At 30.8% G+C, this 24105-nt stretch overlaps 13 protein-coding genes across 13 annotated transcripts; 6 read left to right on the top strand and 7 right to left on the bottom strand.

The window, feature by feature from the left end:
• Nucleotides 1-652: 652 nt before the first annotated feature.
• On the top strand, nucleotides 653-2395 carry PIB2 (Pib2p; the record flags this gene model as incomplete). The annotated part of the gene is made up of 1 exon (XM_064861880.1): nucleotides 653-2395. The coding sequence occupies one exon, from the start codon at nucleotides 653-655 to the stop codon at nucleotides 2393-2395; it is 1743 nt and encodes a 580-aa protein (XP_064716835.1).
• A 316-nt stretch (nucleotides 2396-2711) lies between these two features.
• Nucleotides 2712-3728, bottom strand: DST1 (transcription elongation factor DST1; the record flags this gene model as incomplete). The annotated part of the gene is made up of 1 exon (XM_064861881.1): nucleotides 2712-3728. The coding sequence occupies one exon, from the start codon at nucleotides 3726-3728 to the stop codon at nucleotides 2712-2714; it is 1017 nt and encodes a 338-aa protein (XP_064716836.1).
• A 732-nt stretch (nucleotides 3729-4460) lies between these two features.
• RNA15 (Rna15p) lies at nucleotides 4461-5396 on the top strand (the record flags this gene model as incomplete). The annotated part of the gene is made up of 1 exon (XM_064861882.1): nucleotides 4461-5396. The coding sequence occupies one exon, from the start codon at nucleotides 4461-4463 to the stop codon at nucleotides 5394-5396; it is 936 nt and encodes a 311-aa protein (XP_064716837.1).
• A 78-nt stretch (nucleotides 5397-5474) lies between these two features.
• MTR3 (exosome non-catalytic core subunit MTR3) lies at nucleotides 5475-6161 on the bottom strand (the record flags this gene model as incomplete). Its single annotated transcript, XM_064861883.1, has 1 exon — nucleotides 5475-6161. One exon carries the CDS (start codon nucleotides 6159-6161, stop codon nucleotides 5475-5477), a length of 687 nt encoding a protein of 228 aa, XP_064716838.1.
• A 529-nt stretch (nucleotides 6162-6690) lies between these two features.
• RIM8 (Rim8p) lies at nucleotides 6691-8562 on the bottom strand (the record flags this gene model as incomplete). The annotated part of the gene is made up of 1 exon (XM_064861884.1): nucleotides 6691-8562. The coding sequence occupies one exon, from the start codon at nucleotides 8560-8562 to the stop codon at nucleotides 6691-6693; it is 1872 nt and encodes a 623-aa protein (XP_064716839.1).
• Nucleotides 8563-9630: 1068 nt separating this feature from the next.
• On the bottom strand, nucleotides 9631-10965 carry NSR1 (Nsr1p; the record flags this gene model as incomplete). Its single annotated transcript, XM_064861885.1, has 1 exon — nucleotides 9631-10965. The coding sequence occupies one exon, from the start codon at nucleotides 10963-10965 to the stop codon at nucleotides 9631-9633; it is 1335 nt and encodes a 444-aa protein (XP_064716840.1).
• Nucleotides 10966-11598: 633 nt separating this feature from the next.
• ALG13 (N-acetylglucosaminyldiphosphodolichol N-acetylglucosaminyltransferase catalytic subunit ALG13) lies at nucleotides 11599-12327 on the bottom strand (the record flags this gene model as incomplete). The annotated part of the gene is made up of 1 exon (XM_064861886.1): nucleotides 11599-12327. The coding sequence occupies one exon, from the start codon at nucleotides 12325-12327 to the stop codon at nucleotides 11599-11601; it is 729 nt and encodes a 242-aa protein (XP_064716841.1).
• Nucleotides 12328-12810: 483 nt separating this feature from the next.
• On the top strand, nucleotides 12811-14052 carry RPT6 (proteasome regulatory particle base subunit RPT6; the record flags this gene model as incomplete). The annotated part of the gene is made up of 1 exon (XM_064861887.1): nucleotides 12811-14052. The coding sequence occupies one exon, from the start codon at nucleotides 12811-12813 to the stop codon at nucleotides 14050-14052; it is 1242 nt and encodes a 413-aa protein (XP_064716842.1).
• Nucleotides 14053-14810: 758 nt separating this feature from the next.
• Nucleotides 14811-18092, top strand: TIF4632 (translation initiation factor eIF4G; the record flags this gene model as incomplete). The annotated part of the gene is made up of 1 exon (XM_064861888.1): nucleotides 14811-18092. One exon carries the CDS (start codon nucleotides 14811-14813, stop codon nucleotides 18090-18092), a length of 3282 nt encoding a protein of 1093 aa, XP_064716843.1.
• A 276-nt stretch (nucleotides 18093-18368) lies between these two features.
• On the bottom strand, nucleotides 18369-19184 carry TYW3 (tRNA methyltransferase TYW3; the record flags this gene model as incomplete). The annotated part of the gene is made up of 1 exon (XM_064861889.1): nucleotides 18369-19184. One exon carries the CDS (start codon nucleotides 19182-19184, stop codon nucleotides 18369-18371), a length of 816 nt encoding a protein of 271 aa, XP_064716844.1.
• A 1290-nt stretch (nucleotides 19185-20474) lies between these two features.
• On the top strand, nucleotides 20475-20732 carry PWA37_005448 (uncharacterized protein; the record flags this gene model as incomplete). Its single annotated transcript, XM_064861890.1, has 1 exon — nucleotides 20475-20732. One exon carries the CDS (start codon nucleotides 20475-20477, stop codon nucleotides 20730-20732), a length of 258 nt encoding a protein of 85 aa, XP_064716845.1.
• A 288-nt stretch (nucleotides 20733-21020) lies between these two features.
• Nucleotides 21021-21338, top strand: PWA37_005449 (uncharacterized protein; the record flags this gene model as incomplete). Its single annotated transcript, XM_064861891.1, has 1 exon — nucleotides 21021-21338. One exon carries the CDS (start codon nucleotides 21021-21023, stop codon nucleotides 21336-21338), a length of 318 nt encoding a protein of 105 aa, XP_064716846.1.
• Nucleotides 21339-21514: 176 nt separating this feature from the next.
• Nucleotides 21515-23152, bottom strand: DAL5 (allantoate permease; the record flags this gene model as incomplete). The annotated part of the gene is made up of 1 exon (XM_064861892.1): nucleotides 21515-23152. One exon carries the CDS (start codon nucleotides 23150-23152, stop codon nucleotides 21515-21517), a length of 1638 nt encoding a protein of 545 aa, XP_064716847.1.
• Nucleotides 23153-24105: the final 953 nt, after the last annotated feature.

Raw genomic sequence — 24105 nt, forward strand, 5'->3', positions numbered from 1 at the left:
ACATTTCAAAATATGAGCTGTCTTGCTTTTGCTCAATGAGGTGATGAAGACACAAGAACAAGAACGTTGAGATGAACAAGCACATTGGTTTGCACTAATGATTACTTTAATTGGCTTATAATGGACTATCCACGTTGCTTTGCAAATCCATGTATAATTGGCAATTACATTCTATAATAACATAAGATATTACCGTATGAGACTAATACTAGTGCAACACACGGATATATCTATATACGAGGACTGAGATGATATTGATTGTACAGATATGAAAGAAGAATTCCCTAATAGCAATAATACTCATACCCATTCCTCATGATACATAGTTATAATAAATAAACAACTGCTCCTATCACGGTTCGATCCCGTTTCCCCCTGCGTGTTTTTCTTTTCATTTACCACGTATTTTTTTTTTTTTGTACTTTTTATTTCTTGTGAGGATGACTAAGCAATCATTTATATGTCAATATGTAAAATAAGTAAATTACATAAATGATCATCCCTCTAGGATGTTGTTACTGTTGAAGAACCCAGCTAACACAAATACTCATCCCATATACATATATATACATACATACATACGTAAATATACTTATAGACCAACTATCTGCCTTCCCTTGGCTCTTTTTTTTTTTTTTTGGAAATTTATACAATGAATCAAGATACATTCGAAAAAATTTCTTTTGATAAAGTTGTGCCTATTAGAAGAACATCTGAACAAAGCATATTATCTTCACTTTCTTTGAAAAGTAATTTAATATCTAAATCAAATCGTATAACAACGACAACGATAACGACGACAACGACAACAACAACAACTAATACTAATAATAATGCAGATAATGAAAATATTGGTGTTAAATTACCTTTTAATTCGATAAACCATAACGACAACGACAACAGCAACAACAACAATAATAACAACAATAATAACTATAATAATAACACGACAACAACCACGACTATTACTGCCCATAATAATGACACGTCCAATAATTTTAGTATACAAAGTTTAGATACTGTAGATGATGGCTATGATAGTGGGGAAAATAATAGTTCTTCTTCTTCTGCTTCCACTGCCACTACGACCACCACTAATATCAATAGTACAAACAATACCTCTGACGATTTAACTAAACAAGCTTTAAGAAAACTATCCTTTTTAAAGATCACCGGTAGTAACAATGATAACATTCAAGAAGCTTCCAATGACAACAAAGTTCAAGATGATATAAAACTTAGTAATTCTTCATTTTCCCTTCAATCCACCGATTCAAATTTAACTCCCAAAAAGACTATCAAACAAGTTTCCTCCTTTTTGAATACAAACACTCCTTATCAAAGCATCACAAAAAACTCTTCTTCAAGCTCTATTTCCTCTGTCGACACTTTCAGAAACCCTCAAAACACAAATAATTTGAGGAACTTACATAACAGTACTCCAAGATCTATAATGAAATCTAATCCATCTTCTTCAATGCTTTACAATAAATCATTGTCAACTCCACCTTTATCTGTTAACACTCTTCCTAATTCCATATTTAATAATACTAATAATAATACAAGAATATTATCAAAACAATATATCAAGCAGATCAATAATCCAAAAAGACCAATGTATATACCCGCCGTATTAAGAAATGTATCAGAAACAAATTTAACAAACGATGATATACTGACTCTAAATTCTTCAATATCTCAGATACCAACTCCTTTATTAGCATCCACACACTCTCTTTACAATCACACTAACAGTATAAGTGTAGACTCTTATCTCACTAATCATAATAGTAACAATACTCACAATGCTACTAACTTTTCTAGAACACCTCTTTCAATTAGATCATCTTCAATATCCTCTAACTCTTCCATTACCACAACTTCCTCCTCCTTCTCTAATTCTATTAGACACATTAAAACATCACATTGGATACCAGATTCAATGAGATCAAATTGTAACAAATGTAATATCCAGTTCACTCTATGGGAAAGAAGACATCATTGTCGTCATTGTGGTGAACTTTTTTGTCGTAAAGATTTGTTGAATAAATTATATTTGAATTGTGACGCTCAATTTATTAACCCAACCAACTTCACCGGTAAGAAATTCTTATCAAAAGTTTGTGATTCTTGTTACTATAACTACAAACAGTATTTAAATATAAATAATACCACATTCACTACTACTGGTAGTAACCAGGATTTACAACCCAAACAATTGATCATCCAGAATAATCAGACTTCTCAAACAGATTTAAATTTTTCACAGAATGATGACGGTAACGATACACTCACGGATATGACTTCAATGTCAGCAATTAATAAAAAGAAAGTTAAATATAAGAATGACACTATTGTTGGATCGGTCTCTAATTGGAATTGGTCAAGTTTTTAATATAAAAAACAAAAAAAAAAAAGGAAAAAAATAATAATAATACTTAATAAACAAAACCATTTCTAATCCTAATTTATTCATTCATTTAATCATTTATTGATTTATTTAATTGTACTTATCTATTCCTATTTTATAAACATTAAAAAGAAACTATTAGTACATGTATCACTTTACTTCTCTTTAATCTCTCTCTCTTTCTCTCTTTATCTATCTTCACATATATATTCATTTTCAGATCATGTTTACAGACTCACATATTACATGAAATATTAATGTACATACAAACATACCTATGCATATAGGTTGTTGTTCCTATTCATGAAAACTTCCATCTATTACCACAGGCCTCACACGTACAAAATGTAGTTAAAGGTTCATCAGCAGATCTCGTCTGTAATTGGTAATATGACACTTTTCTTTCTTTACATTTACCACATTGGAATCTATCAGTAACAGATCTTTCGATTGTAGCACCTTGTGCATTAAATAAATTTCGTTCGTGAATCGCTTTTAACTCCTTTTGTAGATGTTCTGGCATCAATTTTTTAGGGTCACAATTCACTAAGAAATCAGGTTTAATGTCACCATCAACTATCTTAAATTTCAAATCTTTATTATTTTTAGAAATAATGTTTGAATAAATAATTCTATATTTTTCTTTATATCTTTTATTTGTTAGGTCATTACCATTATATTTATTCATTTCCTTTTCAATTTCAATACATATAGCTAAAATATGGCCTGGCTGTTTATCGCTCTCTTTAGCCAAAGCATCGTATAAGGCCCTAATCACTGAATCTCTTAATTTATCATTATATATGCTAGTTATAACACCATCGTTTTTACTATTACGAATCTTATTAGTATGATATTTATTATCCTTTTCAGTTGGTCTGTTACCATCATCTACATTGGAATGATTCCCTGAATCCTTTGTCAAATTATTCTCATTGGTAGAATTTGTAGTGCTTGAAGTGGTATCATTGACTAAGGATGTAGATGCATTTGTCGAGGCATTGTTGGAAGTAGTAGAAATAGTACTAATCTGATTTTCACCTGCTGATTTCTCTTTAGCAAGCATTCTAGCTCTTTGTTTGTTTTTATTAATTGCATCCTTCCAGGAAGATATAATTTTTTTAACCAACTTGGCGATCTCCACATTCTCTGAACGTTTAAATTTATTGACTTCAACACCAACTTTGGTCTCCCTTAACAGTTTTTCAGTAGGAACTACACCAACCTCCAATTGCTTTAGGATCTCGATTACTGTTGCGTCATTAGTTTTATTTTGTTCCAAGTTCTTTACTAATGTTAAAACTTCTTTTGAATCCATTATTCTATTCGGTAAGACTATCTTTTTATATTTCTCTCTTTTCTATTCTTTGAAAAACAACTACGCAGTATATTCTCAAACACACCCCAATATACTCTATATATACAGATATTTCAAAGTTAAGAGCACAAACTGTCAACAAAGTACTGTTGTAATTGGTGGCTGAATTCTTGACAATTAGCTATTCAACTGAGCAACGACACATCTTGCATCGAACATATGTACTATTTTTATATACACTTCTTCTACTTACACTAAACAAAAACCAAAACTCAAAAATCGCTCTTGTTATTTTTTTATTTTTATTTTTTTTTCATTTCTTCTCAACTCCCAAATAGGTAAAAATAAAAAGAAACGACAAAATTTCCTAATTAGGCATTTAACGGATTTTACGTATCCCGTTGGAGGGAAATTGGAGGGTTGTTCACATTCCGCTGAGGTTTTCTCTCAAAAAAAAAAAAATTGTAGGAAAGTTTTTGATTTAAAGATATGCCACAGTGAGATAGAAAGGATATACAGAGGGAAACAGATCTCAGAACAAAAGAATAAAAAGAATACGTTATATTTCATAATATTGAGTTAATTTAATCTCTTTACATTTTAACAGACCCATATTCATGATTACTTACTTCTCCAATAAATAAAAAAATTAGTTATAAAGAAGTTCAATACCCAACAAACTCAATATACACATTTATTTTGTTTTTTGCTTGTCCATATTGATAAAATAAAATGAGTACATCAAATCAGTTTAATGCACCATCAAGGATAGTTTATTTAGGTTCTATTCCTTATGATCAGACAGAACAACAGATTTTGGATTTGTGTAGTAACGTTGGACCTGTAATGAACATGAAAATGATGTTTGATTCTACAACAGGGAAATCTAAAGGTTATGCATTTATTGAATTTAAAGATTTAGAATCTAGTGCATCTGCGATTAGAAATCTAAATGGTTATCAATTAGGTAATAGATTCTTAAAGTGCGGATACGCAAGTAACAACGATATATCTAATTCTAATTCTAATTCCAATGCCAATAATAGTAATAATAATAACAATAGCACAAATGACAATAAAAATAACAATAACAATAACAACAATAGTAATAATAATGATAACAGTATAGGTAGCGAAAATAGTGATAATTCAACCAAATCAATGATATTCTCAAATTTACCACAAGGCATAGACGTTAACATTAATATGACAACCCCTGCTATGATGATATCAAGCGAATTATCCAAATATGATAAAACTAAACAGTTAACACTTTTGAAGAAATTACAGGATTTATGTAAGAAGGAACCTGAATGGTCATTACAACTGTTGAATGAATATCCACAATTGACTTACGTGATTGCCGAATTATTATTGACTAATGGGATATGTCAGGTTGATGATCTAACACAATTAGCCAAACCTAAAACAGATAATATGAATTCTCATAATACCACTATTAATGGTAACAACACAGATAGTATTATATCAAAAACAAATGAAGATAAATTATCATCTGATCCAGAACAACTACTAAGACAAAAAGAATTGCTGAGACAGGTTCTACAGTTGACTGATAGTGATATTAGTATATTACCAGATAATGAAAAGTCAATCCTGTGGGATTTAAAACAAAAAATGATGAAAGGTGAATTTGGTATTATATAAATATAAGTATAAATATATATATATCTATACATCCATATACAGATTTATAGTTGCATGACGATCTACATCTCTATAAACTTACATATTTGATATGAATCGTATTAATTGCTGTTTTGACACTATGATTTTCTCCTGACATGATTTTATTATTTCACTTAAAGGTATAGAATCATCATAATCATCTGATTCATTATTATTAAACTTATATGGATCCTTCCAAAGGCCCAACAACTGATCACCATTTTGACCAAGACATACAGCAGTGTGATTCAAAGTAATGGCTCCAATGATATCAGTTATTTCAATATTTGCATCTATTAAAGCAATTATACAACCAGAGACTAAAGCTGGAATATACTCAACTAATTCATCTTCATCCTCAATATTAAAATTAATAAAAATATCAATACCAGATTTTGGATAGTTCTCCAAGCAGACACAACATTGTAATACAGATATTAAAAATTGGCTCAATTCTTTCAAATTCTTTGTTTCGAATTTTTCACTTTTAATAATTATATTTATTTTACAATTTGGTTGGAAGGATACATCTCTCGTTGATCTTGGACCATAGACTAAGGTTAATAAAGACATCTTATTATTTTCTACAATACTTGATCCATTAGAATTAGAAATTATGCCATTCTGAAAATTGAGCTCATCATTGTTTAGTGCAGATAAACTTTGTTTTTCATTTGAATTAGCAAAGACTAATGGCTTTGCAGAAGCTGGACCTAAAATTCTTCTTCTATCTTGAACATTCATTTTGAACAAATCTTTCAGGCTTTCATAAATAGAACAAAAAAAAGTATATAACTAAATATAGAGACACTTTCAATAGTCAAACAGTTATATGCATATACTCAATAGTATTATGACTTAAGTAGTTTACTAAAGAGTTGGCTCTTGCTGTTCAAAGAGTCAAAGGGAAAGGTGTGCATATATAAAAGAATTATCAATAAAATTTTTTTTTCAACCCATCACTATTAGCATTCTTATGGAACCAATCTTGAAATGAAAAGAAAAATATACAAAAAAAAAATATTGAGAAAAAACATAATTGATTATAACAGAAAATATCAGATCCTAAAGCATTTTGTATGGAAGCCTGTTATGCTCTATATTTATACATATATGTTGTTAGGACAATACTAAAAACTGTCAACCAAGCTTATTCACACTGATAGAATAAATATGTGGGAATTAACCAATAAACTAGCTTCATAGAAGATAGTCAATGTATATTTACGTATATATATGTTTACATATGAATATAGATGATAATTAAATCTTACTAAAATTCAGGTGGCTCTGATTCTAATTGTTCTAATTGTTGTCTTTGTAAATCTTGCTTATCTTCATTGAGTCTAATGGATTCATCTAATAAAATTTGGCGATTAGGATCATTTGATGGTGTATAGTCAGGCAATTCCTCAAATATCGGTGCTTGTTGTGTCGATTGATTTGGTATTGTGGCTGCTAATGGCTTAACATTTTTAACGTTACCAATAATTATTTCAATGGACATTCCTGTAGCATTCCTGTGTCTTTTTAAGGTTTCAACATTAATCATATCTTCCTCATTATATATTGTTTGATCATCACTTATAGCAACTGGGGGTAAAATATTGCTATTGTCTATAGTAGAAGCCATAATAACATTGTGGTAATCATTAGTATCTAATGCACTAGTAATCCTTGTATTAACACCATTATTGCTACCATTTTTATTACTACTGTTATTATTGTTAGTAATACCTGTCTTCATTTTATTAGATAAGTCAATTAGCACTTCGATGTAATAATTAAAATGGAATAGTCCATCGTGTCTTGACTTTGTATTAAAAGTAGCAAAAACGTCTAATGGAACAGTTAGTGGTATAATTTTATTGAATTGAAAATTTGTTGATTCATCTAAAGTCAAAGGAGACACTGTTTGACAACAATCCTTACGAAATGTCTCCGTATTGATATCTTTAATGGATCCGATTCTACAGATCCTAACCAATGTGATAATAATACCTGAGGAATGGAAATAATTTTTATAATGTTGAATATTAATATTGATTGGTATAGTTTCGCCTAATATATACCCAGATTGTGGTATTGATACAGCTAATTTAACAGTTTCAGATACGCTTGGATTCAATGTATCGCTATTTATGGACACAAGATCCCTTTCATGTGAATCATATCCATCTCCACCGATCCCTAGATAACTGCTAGCACTACTACTAGTACTAGTACTACCGCTACTTATACTCTGATTATTACTAGCATTGCTAACACTGAGATTAGCACTACTGCCAACACTATTATTTCTGGTGGCTACCAGACTTGAATTAGTAAAAGAATTAGCTGATAGTTTATTTTTATTTGCTATGGAAGGAAAGGCCAATGCAGACGAGGAAGATTTTAAAACAACTGTTTTGTTTCTTGGTTTATTTAAATAAGATGATACATCCAATGCGACAAAAATATGAAATGAGGTCTTACAGAGTGATAAAATTGAATCTGAATTAGATACTTTCAAACTTGATTGTAAATAATATTCTACTGAGCCTCTTTCAAATTTAATTTCGTTATAAAGTTTCCTTTTAGAAGGTAATTCTAATCTGAAAGGGAATTTATGGAGACCCCTTGATAAGCCTATGGAATTGTTATTATTATTATTATTATTATTATTATTATTATTATTATTGTTGTTGTTGTTATCATCAGGGTTTCCATATAAAATAATTGATTTATTTAAAAATTCCACTGGTTTCAAAGTTTTCAAACCTGTACCAGTAGAATTTTTAACTTTAACTTTAATAGATCCAATTAAACTTAATTGCAGGCTAACACTAGAAACATCATATTTCAGTTCTAATACTAATTCTCCATTAATACTCTGTCCTGGTTGATATAAACAGTGAGGGTTATCCTTTAAAACCAAATAATGCTGTTTCACACAATCTGAATATGAATTTATAGATTTTCTTCTTTGTGCAGATTTAAAAGCAGATCTTCCTTTAATTCTTTCTATAAGATTTCTATTATTGCTAGTTGTAGCACTAGTCTTACTATTGGTTCTGGCAATATCTGATGTGGATATATTCTCTTCAGAGTGATTCGACGTTATAAATCCACCACTAGTACGTTTCCATATATCTAATAACACCATATTTTTCTTTCTTTCTTTCTTTTTTCCTTTTTACTTCTCGCTCTATTAGTTGATATAGTATGATAAAAAAAAGTATTGAAAATAGCAATAGCCCAAAACAAACGGTATAAATATATTCTATAAAAATTCTTGTAATAATAAGAACACACATACAAAAAAAAAAAAAAAAAAAAAAAAAAACAAAAAAAGAATAGCAAAACGAACAAAGGAGTCTAGTTCAGTTATGTTTTTATGTTCAATATGCAAAGCGAGGAGAAAAGGGGATGCAGTTAGTTTTAGAATTATTGATGCATACAATTTAACAGATCATTAAAACATAAATAAAAGCAAAGAAAAAAAAATAATAAAAAAGACACAAAAAGGAAAGATCAATGAAATAGTAAACAATCTAAAGACAATTTTAACTTGATCTACTTCATAAATGTCTAATCTTTAACTTTTTCCTAGGGAAAAAACACACAGATACACACATAAAGATCTCCCAATAAATAACACATGCCACTAAATCTAAGCTTCTCTCTGCATCTTACTTTTTTATTCACATTCTCCGCTCGATCTAACAAAAAAACAGCCAAGCAAAAAAAAAAAAATAATAAAAAAATAGTAAAAAAATAAAAAAAATCGAAGTTTTTCGGAAAAACGCAAGTGAAGTGGGGGCGTGGGGGGAAAAAATAACAGGAATTGCCCGTGTTTCTGTTTCTATTTTTATCGCAAGAACCCTCTCCGCTTTGCAAAGTTTTGCTTGTATTATGGCAATATTAATGTTAATGTTAATGTTAATGGTAAGTGGTGGTGGTTGCGACGACAGTGAGAAGGGAGAGGAGGACGAGGGGGGAGGAAGGAAGGAGGCAGCAACACTTTGTGCATACTATTGATAATAATGTTATATTACAATGTGTATTATACAAGTTCCAAACCTACTATATATATATATCTATATATATATATAGATATATATATATGATTATGTATATGTATATGTATGAAGATATGAAAAAAAAAAACAAATATTTCTGCATGTGATCAAACAACTTTCTTTCATTGACATTTGTTTATATATTATTATGTTTAGTCAAATGTTTTCTTTGTACCGGCAAAAGCAGCAGTATTTCTTTGTTTTCCTAATGGAGCATTATTTGCACCAGATCCACGGAATTCACGACGTGGACCACTGTTACCTCTGTTGTTATTACCTCTGTTGTTACCGTTGTCTCTTGGTGGTCTTGGAGTAGAGAAATCCAATCTTACTGGTCTGTTTTCAATGTATTCACCTTGTAAAGCATCCAAGGCCTTCTTAGCATCATCTTTGTTTGTAAATTGGACATAACCGAAACCCTTTGGTTGTTCAGTCTCAGGGTGGGTTGGGATTCTAACGGAGACAATTTCACCGTATTTACCGAATAAATCGTATAGTTGGTCTCTGTTGACGTTGAACGATAAATTACCTAGGAACAAAGTGTCACTTGGTTCACTTGGTACATCCCCATACTTCTTGGCACGTTCACCGAAACCTGCACTTGGCCCAGATGGTTTTGAAGTGGACATATCACAGTTGATTGGTCTGCCATCGATTTCTTTACCATGCATCTCTTTGATTGCTTTTTCAGCGTATTCGACGCTTTCAAAATCAACGTAACCGTAACCACGAGATCTGTTGCTACCTCTTTCCATTATCACACGAGCACCAAGGACACCACCAATGTGTTCGAATTCGTTCTTTAACCATTCATCATCAATGGACCAGGATAATCTGCCTACGAAGATTGTGGCTGGTTCGTTAGATTTACTTTTCTTGGAGTTTGAGGAAGATTTTTCGGCAGATTCTTCTTCTTCATCTTCTTCTAATTTACGTTTCTTAGATTCTTGTTCAGATTCAGATTCAGATTCAGATTCAGAGGAAGAAGAGGAAGAAGAATCAGATTCATCATCAGAAGAAGAGTCAGAGGATGATTCGTTTTGTTTTTCTTCTTCTTTCTTGGGTTGTTCTTCATCATCATCAGAAGATTCAGAGTCAGAAGAGTCAGAGGAAGAATCATCTTCAGATTCAGAAGAAGAATCTTTTTGCTCTTCTTCTTTTTTAGTTTCTTTCTTGGATTCTTCTTCTTCTTCTTCTTCTTCATCAGAAGAATCGGATTCGGATTCGGATTCTGATTCTGAGGAAGAAGAGTCTGAAGAGGAGGAGGAAGATTCGGATTCGTCATCAGAAGAAGAAGATTCAGAAGAAGATTCAGATTCGTCATCAGAAGAAGAAGATTCAGAAGAAGATTCAGATTCGTCATCAGAAGAAGAAGATTCAGAAGAAGATTCAGAGGAAGATTCAGAAGAGGAAGTAGCGTTGGCCTTTTCTTCAACTATTTCTTTAACATCTTTTTTAGCAGACTTCTTAGTAGTAACCTTAGCCATTATTTATTTATTTATTTAGTTTTTAGTTTCTTTATGAGTTTGGAAAATTAGTATTATTATGTCTTTTCGTAGAATACAACAAAACAAATATATATATATTCATGCACATATATAAAGGAAAAAAGATGGTTATAAAAATATTAGGATCAAACAATTGAGTAGATAGAAGAAGTGAGTAAAAGGACTGAGAGAAAAAGAGAAAAATTGAGAGAAGAGCTTAGCATATAAAAAAAAAAAAAAAAAAAGTTCAAAAAGACCAAAAGCTCATCGCCATATTTCCAGAAGAAGAAAAGGAAAAACTTTTCAAATCGTCTCTCAGTTTTTTTTTTCTCCTGTCTGTTCAACTTTTCCTCTCCATTTTTTTCTTCCTGCCCGGCCATCGCCTCCCTCTTTTTCTTTCTTTTTCTCTCTTTTTCTTCCTCTTTTGAAAAGAAAAAAAAAAAATATTACACCGAATAAAATGACCCAAAGGGGAAATAATGTCAAAACAGAAAAGAAGAAAAGAAAAACAAAATTGAAAGAAAAAAAAAAGTAAAACAACAACAGTGATAATACTAATAATGAAATGATAACAATAATGAATATACACAGAGTCTGGATGTTGAATTACACTCACTGATAAGTACTGTTTCTTTAGTGTTTAGATACAGCAACTAGCATTTCAGCAAATTGTTCGTTGTATGATTGTGGAAATGGTTCTAATTTTATTTTATCCGTCTCTAAATCAGAAATACCTTGCATCAACTCCTTAAGAATCATGCCATCACTATGACATGCTATAAGATACTTTCTTTCAGAAAACTTATTTGCTATCTGTTCTTGATGATTATCCATTAACTGATCGTTAATAACAACAATCAGCGGTATCGACACTCTTCTAATATTATCTTCTTCACCAGCATTTTTATTATTATTATTATTATTATTCTTTTTCTTATATCTCAAAGTGTCGAGGATCGATCCTGTGCCCGCGTGTGATATAACTAAACGTGATTCAGATATTAATTCTTGCACATTATTAGAGTATTCTAACCCAATAATAACAAAATCCCATTTCATTATCTTATACTCAAAATAGAATCCCCCATTTACAATCTCATTCCCATTTCCATCTTCATTATCATGGCTATTATGTTGTCTATATTCATGATTTGTCCTCTTACATATTATATCCTTCCCATATAACTTAGACATCAATCTCTGGAACTGCTCACTGTATCCTAACCCATACTGAATAACAAGTTTATTGAATTTATAATCTTTTACAATATATTCCACAAATTCATTAGATATTATTGATTCAACTAACTTAGGGAATGGAACCGTGGCTCCGCATGTAACAAATATACTCCTTGGATTCATTATTTTTTTTATCTATGAATACGAACATATAAACTTACACATATCACAATACATATATACATACATACATATATATATATATATATCTACCTTCCTGTTTCTTTGTATATATGTGTATGTGTACGTTATTTAAATAATGTTGCGGAATTCTATTTCCGCCAATTTTCCGGATAAAAGTTTTTTTTTCCTTCTAAAGGGGAAAAACAAAAAAAAAAACAAAAAAACAAAAAAGTGGCAAATAGTTTGAACGCAAGTGTTTTTTTTATTGTAAGAGCAAACAACGGAAGTTTGAATCAAATTGATATATACATACACACTTGCATATATATATATACATACAGACTTATATACATAGTCATACGTATATTAGCCGTCTTTAAATTATTTCTTATAATAAACACAACAACCCAATAAGAAACAAAATCAAGCTTTGTTTGTTTTATTTTATTTTATTTTTTGTTGTTTTCGTTTTTCCCTTTGACAATGAGTGCTACTTTAATCGCTAATAATAACAGTAATAATAATGACATCCCAGACCCTTCTGTCGTCCATGAGAATGGTATTAAACCTTATTTTGAACAAAAGATCCAAGAAATGGAATTAAAAATACATCGTAAGACCTCCAATCTAAAGAGACTGGAAGCACAAAGAAACATTCTTAATGATAGAGTCCGTTTTATCAAAGATGAATTACGTCTACTACAGGAACCAGGTTCCTATGTCGGGGAGGTTATTAAAGTCATCTCTGATAAAAAAGTCCTGGTCAAGATCCAACCAGAGGGGAAATACATAGTCGATATATCAAAAGATATTAATATCAAAGATTTGAAAGTATCTCAACGTGTATGTTTGAAAAGTGATTCTTACATGTTGCATAAGATATTGGAAAATAAATCAGACCCATTGGTCTCATTGATGATGGTGGAAAAGGTACCTGACTCCACATATGACATGGTCGGTGGGTTGACTAAACAGATTAAAGAAATTAAAGAAGTCATAGAATTACCTGTAAAACATCCAGAATTGTTTGAAAGTTTGGGTATTGCACAACCAAAAGGTGTCATCCTTTATGGTCCACCGGGGACAGGTAAAACACTTTTGGCAAGAGCCGTGGCACATCACACAGATTGTAAATTCATTAGAGTCTCTGGTGCAGAATTGGTACAAAAATATATCGGGGAAGGCTCTCGTATGGTCCGTGAATTGTTTATAATGGCACGCCAACATGCTCCATCTATTATCTTTATGGATGAAATTGACTCTATCGGTTCAAGTCGTGTTGAGAGTACAGGCGGTGGGGATTCAGAGGTCCAAAGAACAATGTTGGAGCTATTAAATCAATTAGATGGGTTTGAAACATCCAAAAATATTAAGATTATAATGGCCACAAATAGATTAGATATCTTAGACCCTGCACTGTTAAGACCAGGTAGAATTGATAGAAAGATTGAATTCCCTCCCCCAACAGTGGCAGCAAGAACAGAGATTTTAAGAATCCATTCACGTAAGATGAATTTGACTCGTGGCATCAACCTAAGGAAAATTGCAGAGAAAATGAACGGTTGTTCTGGTGCAGATGTTAAAGGTGTATGCACAGAAGCTGGTATGTATGCATTAAGAGAAAGAAGAATTCATGTAACTCAAGAAGACTTCGAGTTGGCTGTAGGAAAAGTTATGAATAGAAATAATGACACTACAATCTCCTCTGCCAAACTATTTAAATAAGCATATACACAGTCATATATATATAATTTTAATTTCAATTTATAGTGTAATTAAATCCTTTTACTGTTATCAATTGTTTTTTATAGAAAGAGTATCAAACCATATCTTATTTGTTTTGGAAGATTTTTTTGCGGAAAAAATATCTAAACCATTATTCACTGAGACCCGTGTTAGATTTTTTATTTTGAATAACAATAAATAGTGACCAGTCGCCTAATACTTCTGCTGGTTCTTCTTACCAGTTCTGTAACGTTAATTATTTGTAATGTAATCTTTATTTTCTTGGCCGCTACCAAACCAAAAACAAAAATCTCGAATTAGTTATTTTTTTTTTATTTCCCTCACAAAAAATGAAAAACCACGACGACAACATTCTATTTTTTTTTCTTTGTTTTTTGTTTTTTGATTTCTTCAATTTTCGTTTTCATTCTGAAGAATTGAGGCAAACGTCAATTCAATAGAGGAGACACCTGAAGTAAATATAAGGATAGTTGAATTATTTAGCAAAACATAAGGAAACTCATATAATTAAATTAATTTGGAAGAAACATAACACTCCTTTGGTAAGGAGAATTATTCGTATCGTTCCCTTTTTTATATCATAGTTTTTTTTCGTCTGCTTTTTCTTTACTGTAAATTTTTCTTTTGATATTCTTTCTCCTTTTCTTTCAACTAGAAGAATACAAATAATATAATCAATCATACTTTGTTGCTGTATACATCATTTTTTTATAATTTAAGTTTGTTCAGTGTTAGGTATGACTGAAGAAACGACAAAACCTACAAAGACTCCACCGGCAGTCACGCCTATGGATATGTCTACCCCTACTTCCACTGTAAGTAATACTTCCTCAAACTCTAGTTCCAACCATAACAACAACAACAATAGCAATTTTGCTCCAAGACAAAACAATAATAACACTAGTAACTATAACAACTATAATAATAGAAATAGGTCATATAATGGATCAAGACAATCTTATTCAAAAAATTTTAACAACAGTAACAGTAGCAATAACAGTTATAATCATAACTATAACAAGAATTCACCTAATGGATACTCCCGTTATACTAATGTGAAGAGTAGATCAAATAGTTATAATAATAGCACCTATACTAGTCCAAAAAACAATACAAATAGATTTAATAATGGTAGCAGATTTAATAATTTACAGTATTATAATAGTAATAATAATGGCAATAACGCTAGTCCAAATATGATAATCTCGGGAAGTGAAGATATGATGAATCAACCACAAACAAGTATGGCATGGTCAGGTTATTATATACCTCAAATGTATTATATTCCACAACAAATGGCTGCAGTTGCAACTGCCATGGTCTCTGCAAGTACAAATAATACGAAAAATAATAGAGGACAAACAGATCTTTCTGAAAATAACAGTAATAATAGTTCCAATATTTCTTCTCATGCAGTATCTCCACAACTCAATGGTGCATCCTTGAATTCCGTGGTTCCAACAGTCAGATCTAGTAAAGCATCACATCTAATGTCGAATAATAATAATAATAATAATAATAACATAAATGCTAATATCCAAAACATTTCATCAAACAATTTGTCATCCCCTAATTTGTCTAATTTTACCTCTTTTGCTTCCCCACCAAAGAAAACGACCATTGAAATTACTACAAAAAGTGGCCAAAAATTAGATTTGAATCAAATTCATAATCAATATAAGTTATCATCTTCCTCTGGAACCAATAATAGGGAAAATTCTAACTCTGGCTCTATTGTAAATGAATATGAAAAGAAGGATACTAATGCAACAAATGATAATGCCCATAATACGGAAACCAACAAAGACATGCAGGATGTAGAATCTGAAGCTGAGAAAAACAAAAAGGCATTTTTGGAACAAGTTAGATTACGAAAATTGGAAATGGATAAAAAGAAACAACTAGAATCACAGTCTCATCCAGGGACAAAAAGTAACGAAATTGAAAATGATTTAACTCAAGATGATGAGAAGTCTGAATCAACAGAAGATAGCCAGGTAGAAGAAGGTAATAAACTTGAGGAACAAGAGTCTGAACATGTTATAACTTTTGCTGAAAGAATGAAATTAAAAAAACGTACCCAAGAGATTGAGCATACTAATTCTAATATTACTCACTCTTCTAGTAGAGATATATCAACCAAATCAGATATAACCACAGAAGTGGATTCTAACCAATCTCGTGAAAAACAAGAGGATGCTATGATAAAATCATCTGATGATAGCGAAACCAATAAAGATATAAGTATCTTACAAGATAACCAAGAAACTATTACTAATGATGAAAGTAATGATGATGATAATGATGATCGCATGAGTATAACTGAATTTATGGAAAAAATAAAAAATGCAGATCCAATTTACGATATTTATTCATTCAAATATCCAGAAGATATTGAGACACCAAGTGAAAAATATAAGAAACCACATATTAAATATACTTATGGCCCCACTTTTCTTTTACAATTTAAAGATAAAATCAATTGTAAGCCAGATAGGGAATGGAGCGAGGCTACAAAATCTAAGATTGTAATTTTACCAACCATGGCGAAACAAAGAACTAGAGTAAACTTTGCTGGTGGTTCTGAAAACACAAGAGCTGGCTCTTCCAGAAACTTAGAAAGTAGGGCAAACTCTAGAGTAAACCCTAAGAGGCAATTGTCAAAGAGAGGAGATGATAGAAGATCGAACAGACCAACATATACACCAAGACGTGAAAGAATGGAGAATCCATCCAGGCACGATACAAGAAGAGAATCTATGAACATGCCACCGCAAGAAAAACCAGAACAACCAAAGGAGGAAGTAGCACCATTAGTTCCCAGTGCTAATAGATGGGTTCCAAAATTCAAGGCCAAAAAGACAGAAAAGAAATTGGCTCCAGATGGTGTCACTGAATTGTTTGATAGTGAGGAGGTGCAAAGAAAAATGAAATCATTATTGAACAAATTGACACTTGAGAAGTTTGATCCAATTTCCACGGACATAATTAATATTGCTAATCAGTCGCAATGGGAAACTAACGGTGAGACTTTAAGAAGTGTTATTGAACAAATATTTTTAAAAGCATGTGATGAACCATACTGGTCTTCCATGTATGCTCAACTTTGTGGTAAGATTGTAAAAGATTTAAAAACAGGAATTAGTGATGAAAATAATACCGGTAAATCTGGTCCAAAATTAGTTTTACATTATTTAGTAGTTAGATGTCATACTGAATTTGAAAAGGGTTGGACAGATAAGCTGCCTACAAATCCAGACGGTTCACCATTAGAACCAGAAATGATGTCTGATGAGTATTATGCCTTGGCTGCTGCTAAAAGAAGAGGTCTTGGTTTAGTACGGTTCATTGGGTTCCTATACCGTCTGAATTTACTGACTGGTAAGATGATGTTTGAATGTTTCCGTAGATTGATGAAAGATCTTACTGAAAATGTAAGTGAAGAAACTTTAGAATCATTAGTAGAATTGTTAACTACTGTCGGTGAACAATTTGAAAACGATTCATTTAGTACTGGCAAAGGGACATTGGAAGGTTCTGTCTTATTTGATAAATTATTCCAATTAATACAGTCTATAATTGACGAAGGAAAGATATGTAATAGAGTTAAGTTTAAATTAATTGATGTTAAAGAGTTGAGAGAAGATAAAAATTGGAATAGTGAGAAGGCAAACCAAGGCCCTAAGACCATTCAACAAATTCACGAAGAAGAAGAAAAAGCTCGTCAAGAAAAAATTACAAGTTCAAGAGCCCCATCCAGACGCACTAATACATCTAATTACAACCGTAGTGAGAGGTCAGGTGGATTTAAAAGAGATATGTCTAGGGATAATTTCAATAATAATTATTATTCATCTAATACTATATCTAGTAATTACAGCAGCAGAAATTCACAATTTTCTAATGTTGGTGGAACTCAAAGATATAATACAAGAAATATTATTAAGGAAGAAAAACCTGCACCTACACAACCAATCAATAGATTTGATGCTTTATTACACGCCACTGGAGACGAATAGTGACAAAGAAAATTGTTTCCTGCCTAAGAAAAAATAATACCAGCATAATACATTACTTTTATTACTTGTTCATTTTTAATCAGGTATCACATTTCATTCACTAGTAGACAAAAAATTGGATTTTGTTTTAATAGTAGTACAGAAATCCTGCCATATTCAATATATAGATATATATAGTATTAGTTATTTATTATGATGCAAGTAACAATTTCGTCATTTTATAGCTATATGTATACTATTTTAATTTTTTTTTTATAAATATAAATATAATTAAAGTTACGCATTTTTATCAGACATTTTATTTCTTAATTGGCGTTGTCTTTCTAATCCTTCTCTACGTTTCCTTTCCCTTCTTTCATCCTTAGTTTCTTTTGATTCTGATTGTACATTTAAACTGGAGATGATTTCTTTGTCGATAGTAGCGTATAATTCATTCATTTTCTTTTTATTTTCAATAAACTTTGACAAAGTTAATTTGTTCAAGATATTGTTAATATATTGCTTTGAAACAAAGAAAGTTAGTGTGTTGTTATTTTTCGTATTTATGAATCCAATAGGTACATCTAATTTGATATTAATTCTAATTGCAACAATATTATTAGATCCAATACCACTTTCTCTAAAACCGCAAGACATAGCAACATTAAGTAATTTGCTCGCCATTTGAAAGTCTCTACATTTAACGTGTAAAATGAAGGGTTCATATTTATATAAAACATATCTTACAGAATTATCAAACTCATTAGTTGTATCATCTGCCGGTAAAAATTGGATCTGTTCGGTGTCTGATATTTTATCCAACCAATTTAGAACCTTATCTTGTTCATGTGTTACAAATAACCATCTACCACCAAGACCTTTGCCACCACTCTTGGCTTCTTCTCTGTTGATTAATTTTTCACCCTCTACAAAAACACTAATTCTACCAGAACAAGAAGATGTAGTGACCATATCTTTGTGTGAGTTAATCAAATGCATAATAGGTAAACATAATTGATCGATAGTGCCCTTTGGTGATAAATCTGGTTCTAAAGAGTTTATTTCTTCAAGTATGGCTTTCTTTTTTTGATCAAATGGGTTCTGTTTTGACATATTTCACCGATAAAGACATCAACTAATGATGTAGCTTTTTAAACAAAAGAAGGAAATGATCTATAGATGAGAGACTTCTTACATACTCTAAACAAACTGAATCATCTGGTATATACGATTTAATGATAGCGTTGTAAATTTTGCAGTTTCAACGTTTTAATCATTTTTAAATAATTTTTCTATATTTTTTTTTTATTATCACTTCATTCGTAGAACATTCAGAGCTATATAAAGACAAAATGAAATACTTTTTTATCAAAAGAAAAGTAATTAGTACATATAGTTCTTGACAGAAACATAAAGCTAGTTCATTCTTTTGTATATAATACAACTGTACTTCTTTGGCTTTTCTTTTTTCTTTTTTTAACTTAGAGTTTTAATTATCAGTGAAACAACCATATTTATTCTATTTGTATTGACCAAAAAACTGAAATAATATTAATGAAAATCCAAACATCAATTGAACAAGATTAAATATATATCTCTTAATTATACAAGAATATGCTATATTACCATATCACAAAAATGTAGACTTTAATTGACTATTATTCTCTTGTATTTGTTAATTAGATAGGGATTATGCTTAGTCCTATTGGACAAGGCTATATTCGATAAGCACTATATTGTTAGTTGAAAAGTGTTATCAGCAAATACAACTCACAAATAACTCTGTATATAAGCTAGATAATCATTTTTATCTATTGTGTATATGATAATGATAATTCTATATTAATGCAATAAGATTGTAACGGCTATTACTAGGAATTTTCAGTGATATCTCGTACATTTGCTAATTGCAATCTCAAAAAAGGAAAAACATGATAAAAGTAAAAACAATAATAGAAAAACAATAGATACATGCAAGATATAGGCATCCCTGATCTAGTATTATTTTACAAAATCTGGTACTATTTTCAAAGACCTTTATCTATCTATATTAATGTTATTTCTTTCCCATTTACACTTATAAATATGTGTTATTCGACGTCTTATTTGAACTGGTTATAATATAAATATCAAAATATTACTCTACAGCTAAGTTTGCTAACTTACACGGCTGTTTTAGTATCAATAATTATGACTGGGAAAGCTTCAAATAAAACTCCAAGTGTACATACAATATGAAACTTTTGACTACAGAACATGAAGTATAATTCAAAAATATTATAGTTAATCAGTATCGATGTGTTGATGTTGTTGGAGAAAAACTTGGTGGTAAAGTCTTATCTATATCTGATGAATAGTTTGCTGTTACCAAAAATCTTATTAAACCTACACAGCTCATCAGAGATGCAAATCGATTTACCTATACTGGTGCATGATATGATGGTTGGGAAACCAGAAGACACAATAAAAATAAATATGACTGAGTTTATTTTACAGATGGGTATTAATGCTGCTCAAATTGTAGGTGGTGAAATAGATATATCGTTTTTCAACAGTAGTCATGCACCATATGTGTCTATTGAAGCATTATGTGATAAAGATAGTAGATCAGCAAACAAAAATGGCAATAATGAATTCATTAAAGAAGATGCTTCTAGATAGGAAACAGTTATTGATAAAGTTGAATGTTGTCCATCACAAAGACATTTTTTCATAAGAGACACAGGATTAACTGATTCCTCGTACACCCATGTAAGATTAAAAATGTATCAAGATAGTGGAATTGCTCGTTTTAAACTATAAGGTAAAGTGACTCCACCATCTATCCGCTACAACGAAGTGGAATACATTGATTTAGCTTATATAGGTAATGGAGGTGTAGCTGTCAGTTTTTCTGATGAACATTTTGGCAGTGCTGAAAATCTTTTGTTACCAGATAGAGGAAAAAATATGTTGAATGGTTGGGAAACGAAAAGATCTAGGGAACCAAATCATTCTGATTGGATCATCATCCAATTAGGTTATAAATCATCGTATATTCATAAAATAATTATAGATACAGCACATTACAGAGGGAATTTCCCTCAATGTATAATGGTACATGATTTATTTAAAGAGGGTGGATGGATTGAACTTGTTAGTAAATCCAAAACAGGACCTGATAAAATCCATGAATATATTATTAGTAAAAAAATAACGATTAGTAAAGTTAAACTGACTATTATACCTGATGGTGGTGTTGAGGGGATAAGAGTTATGGGTAAATAGTCAAATAGCGTAAGGTAACAAAATTCAATTTTACTGCCTTTTTTATTTTTTTATTTTAAGCAAAAATTAAATAGATATTATCCGAGCTGTTCTTAATTACAAGATTATGCATTAGTCTCTATATAAAAGGTATGATTACGTAAATGCTTTATATCATAAAATAGTGTAAAAATAATCTATAATGTGTACCTAAAGTTTGGATTTTCAAAATCTGTCATGTCTGCAAACTCAAAATTGTCAGATTTTGCTATACCTTCCTTTGATTGCAATTTGTCGCGTCTTCTATTTTCTCTAATATTTAAAAATAATAAAATTAATAAAAGTGCAACCTCAATTGCATAGCAAACAACCATAGATGTCTTTGCACCATCATAACTAGGTGCTTGCTTGGCAATAAAACATTGTGGACCTGCAATATTGGCAGCTGCATAGCCAGCCTGAATAATCGATGATACAGTCCATTTTTTGGTATAACCTGAAGAATTTGCACTAATATTGGCATAAACACAAATAAGAGCAACTGGTGTGATATACCATAGATAAGCACCCGCCAATTTAGCATTTTCAGAATCATTGGCATAAGCTAACATACAACTGGAGACTAAAGATAAAGTACCAGTGAGTATAGCCCATGTTAATCTATATCTCCAAATTGGAATTTTCTTCTTATCGCAGTAATATGCAAGAATACCAAATAATGAACAACCGGCCAATTCTACTGCACCAGCCGGCATACCCATTAGTAAAGAATCCTTTGTAGAATAGCCAAAATCACTATGTAACAAAATATTGAAAAAATTGGTAATACCACCATTTGGAATATTAGAGGTGACTGCAATAAAGAAGTATAGCCATGTTCTAGGATCTCTTAATGCTTCCAAAATTTGGTATATTTTAATCCTATGATTACCAAAACCTTGTTGGTTTGATCTAATTCTTTGGACAACCATTAATTTTTCATTTTTAGTCAAGAATCTTGCATTAGATGGATTATCTGGAATCCAATAATAAATTAGTGAACCCAAGAATAAAGTGATAACACCAATGATTATAAATAATACTCTCCATGCTGTAATGGTATATATATCTTTATGAATATATAGGCCATATGCCATGGCGTTCAAAAATATAACACCTAGCCCATTCATAGCAAACCAGATACATATCCTAGTGAACTGTTCATCTGCTTTCCAATACTCGGCTGTAATAATGGTAAAACATGGTGTTACAACACTTTCCACACAGCCCAGTAACACTCTTAATACAATGAACCCCGGATAATTGATATATGGTGCTGAATGACAACATAATAATAATCCCCATATTAAAATAAATATGGCTAGCATTTTAGACATATATTTACTTTTTTGAAATAATACTTGTACAGGACCTAAATTCATGAATAGAAACCCAAAATAGAAAGCAGAACCAACCCATGAATATTGGTTGCCATGCATCTTTAAATCCGTACGTAATCCCATGATAGCTGCTGAACCAGTTGCAACTTTATCCATGAATTGCACGGCATAGATTAAACACATTAATGGAAACATACATAAATCTATTTTCCAGACCAACTTTCTATCTTGCTCTGGTGTTATTTTGATTTGTTTAGCATCATCAGCCAATCTCATAGCATCGTCTAATTCAGTTATATTTTCCCCTTCTAGATCATTTGTGTAAGAAACTAAATTAGTCTCTTTTTCAGCAGCAGGCTGAGTATTAGATTCATATATATTTACTTCAGTAATGCCAATGTTATTGAGATGTTTTGAGTCGTTTAATGATTTATTATCTGATGATAAGCTAGACATATTTATTTAGATAACTATGCTAAATTAATTTTATGATTTTTTTTTATTAAAAGGCCGTGTATTAACGTGCTTCTATAAAATGTTGAGTCATTTTGTGCCCTCTTTTTCTTTCATTTTTAACTAAAAAACAATCTATTCTATAATCTTTATTTATATATCTGTTGTTCCAAGATAATTTCTACTAATAAGATCTTAGTAGTAACTTAAAAGCAAATATTGTATGTGAAAGAAAAAAAAAAAGACATAACTGAAGGACAGATGAGTGTGCTGTGTACGGATCACACATCAGATAATCTGACACAACAAGTATCCTCATCAATTGCGCAATAGGTTTGCCCATCTAAGTCAATTAATCATCGACAAAACAATACCATGTCTTTATCCCTTCATGAATAATTTAAGATTTTGCTCGAATTTTATAAAAGGGCATCACATTTTCTGTATAATAATATACAAAGAATTTTTGTAGTTTTATTATTCACTTCAGATCTTATATTATGTTGTCATCACAAAATAATGCATGTATCAAAAACTAAAAAAAAGATTAAATATTCCCCAAGAAAAAAAAAACAAAACTGAAAATGAAAACTGTGATTTTCAAAAAACTGTGGGACTTTTTGAAACAAAAAATGTGTAAACTGTCCACAGATGTCTTGATGTTAAAGATTCAATGGCAAAAATCCTCAAGTTCCTTAGAAAATAAAATGATGCAATTGTTAAGAGGCATATCGTAGATGATTTACATCGAGTTGTTCTCTTTGTGCTTTTTGTTTTTTATTGTTGATACCATTGACACTTTCATATCAGATATACCTTTTGATATTAGTTACAATATTTTCAGAACCATTTTTCAACGAAATATTCTTAATAATGATAATGGATGTTGATAAGATCAGACAAGTGAATATGAAAATATCCTTTTCAATAAGATTGTTCCCTGTGGGTTTCCTTCA

This window comes from Arxiozyma heterogenica, assembly GCF_036370985.1.
Source record: "Arxiozyma heterogenica strain weizmannii chromosome Unknown scaffold_9, whole genome shotgun sequence".
Lineage (NCBI taxonomy): Eukaryota > Fungi > Ascomycota > Saccharomycetes > Saccharomycetales > Saccharomycetaceae > Arxiozyma > Arxiozyma heterogenica.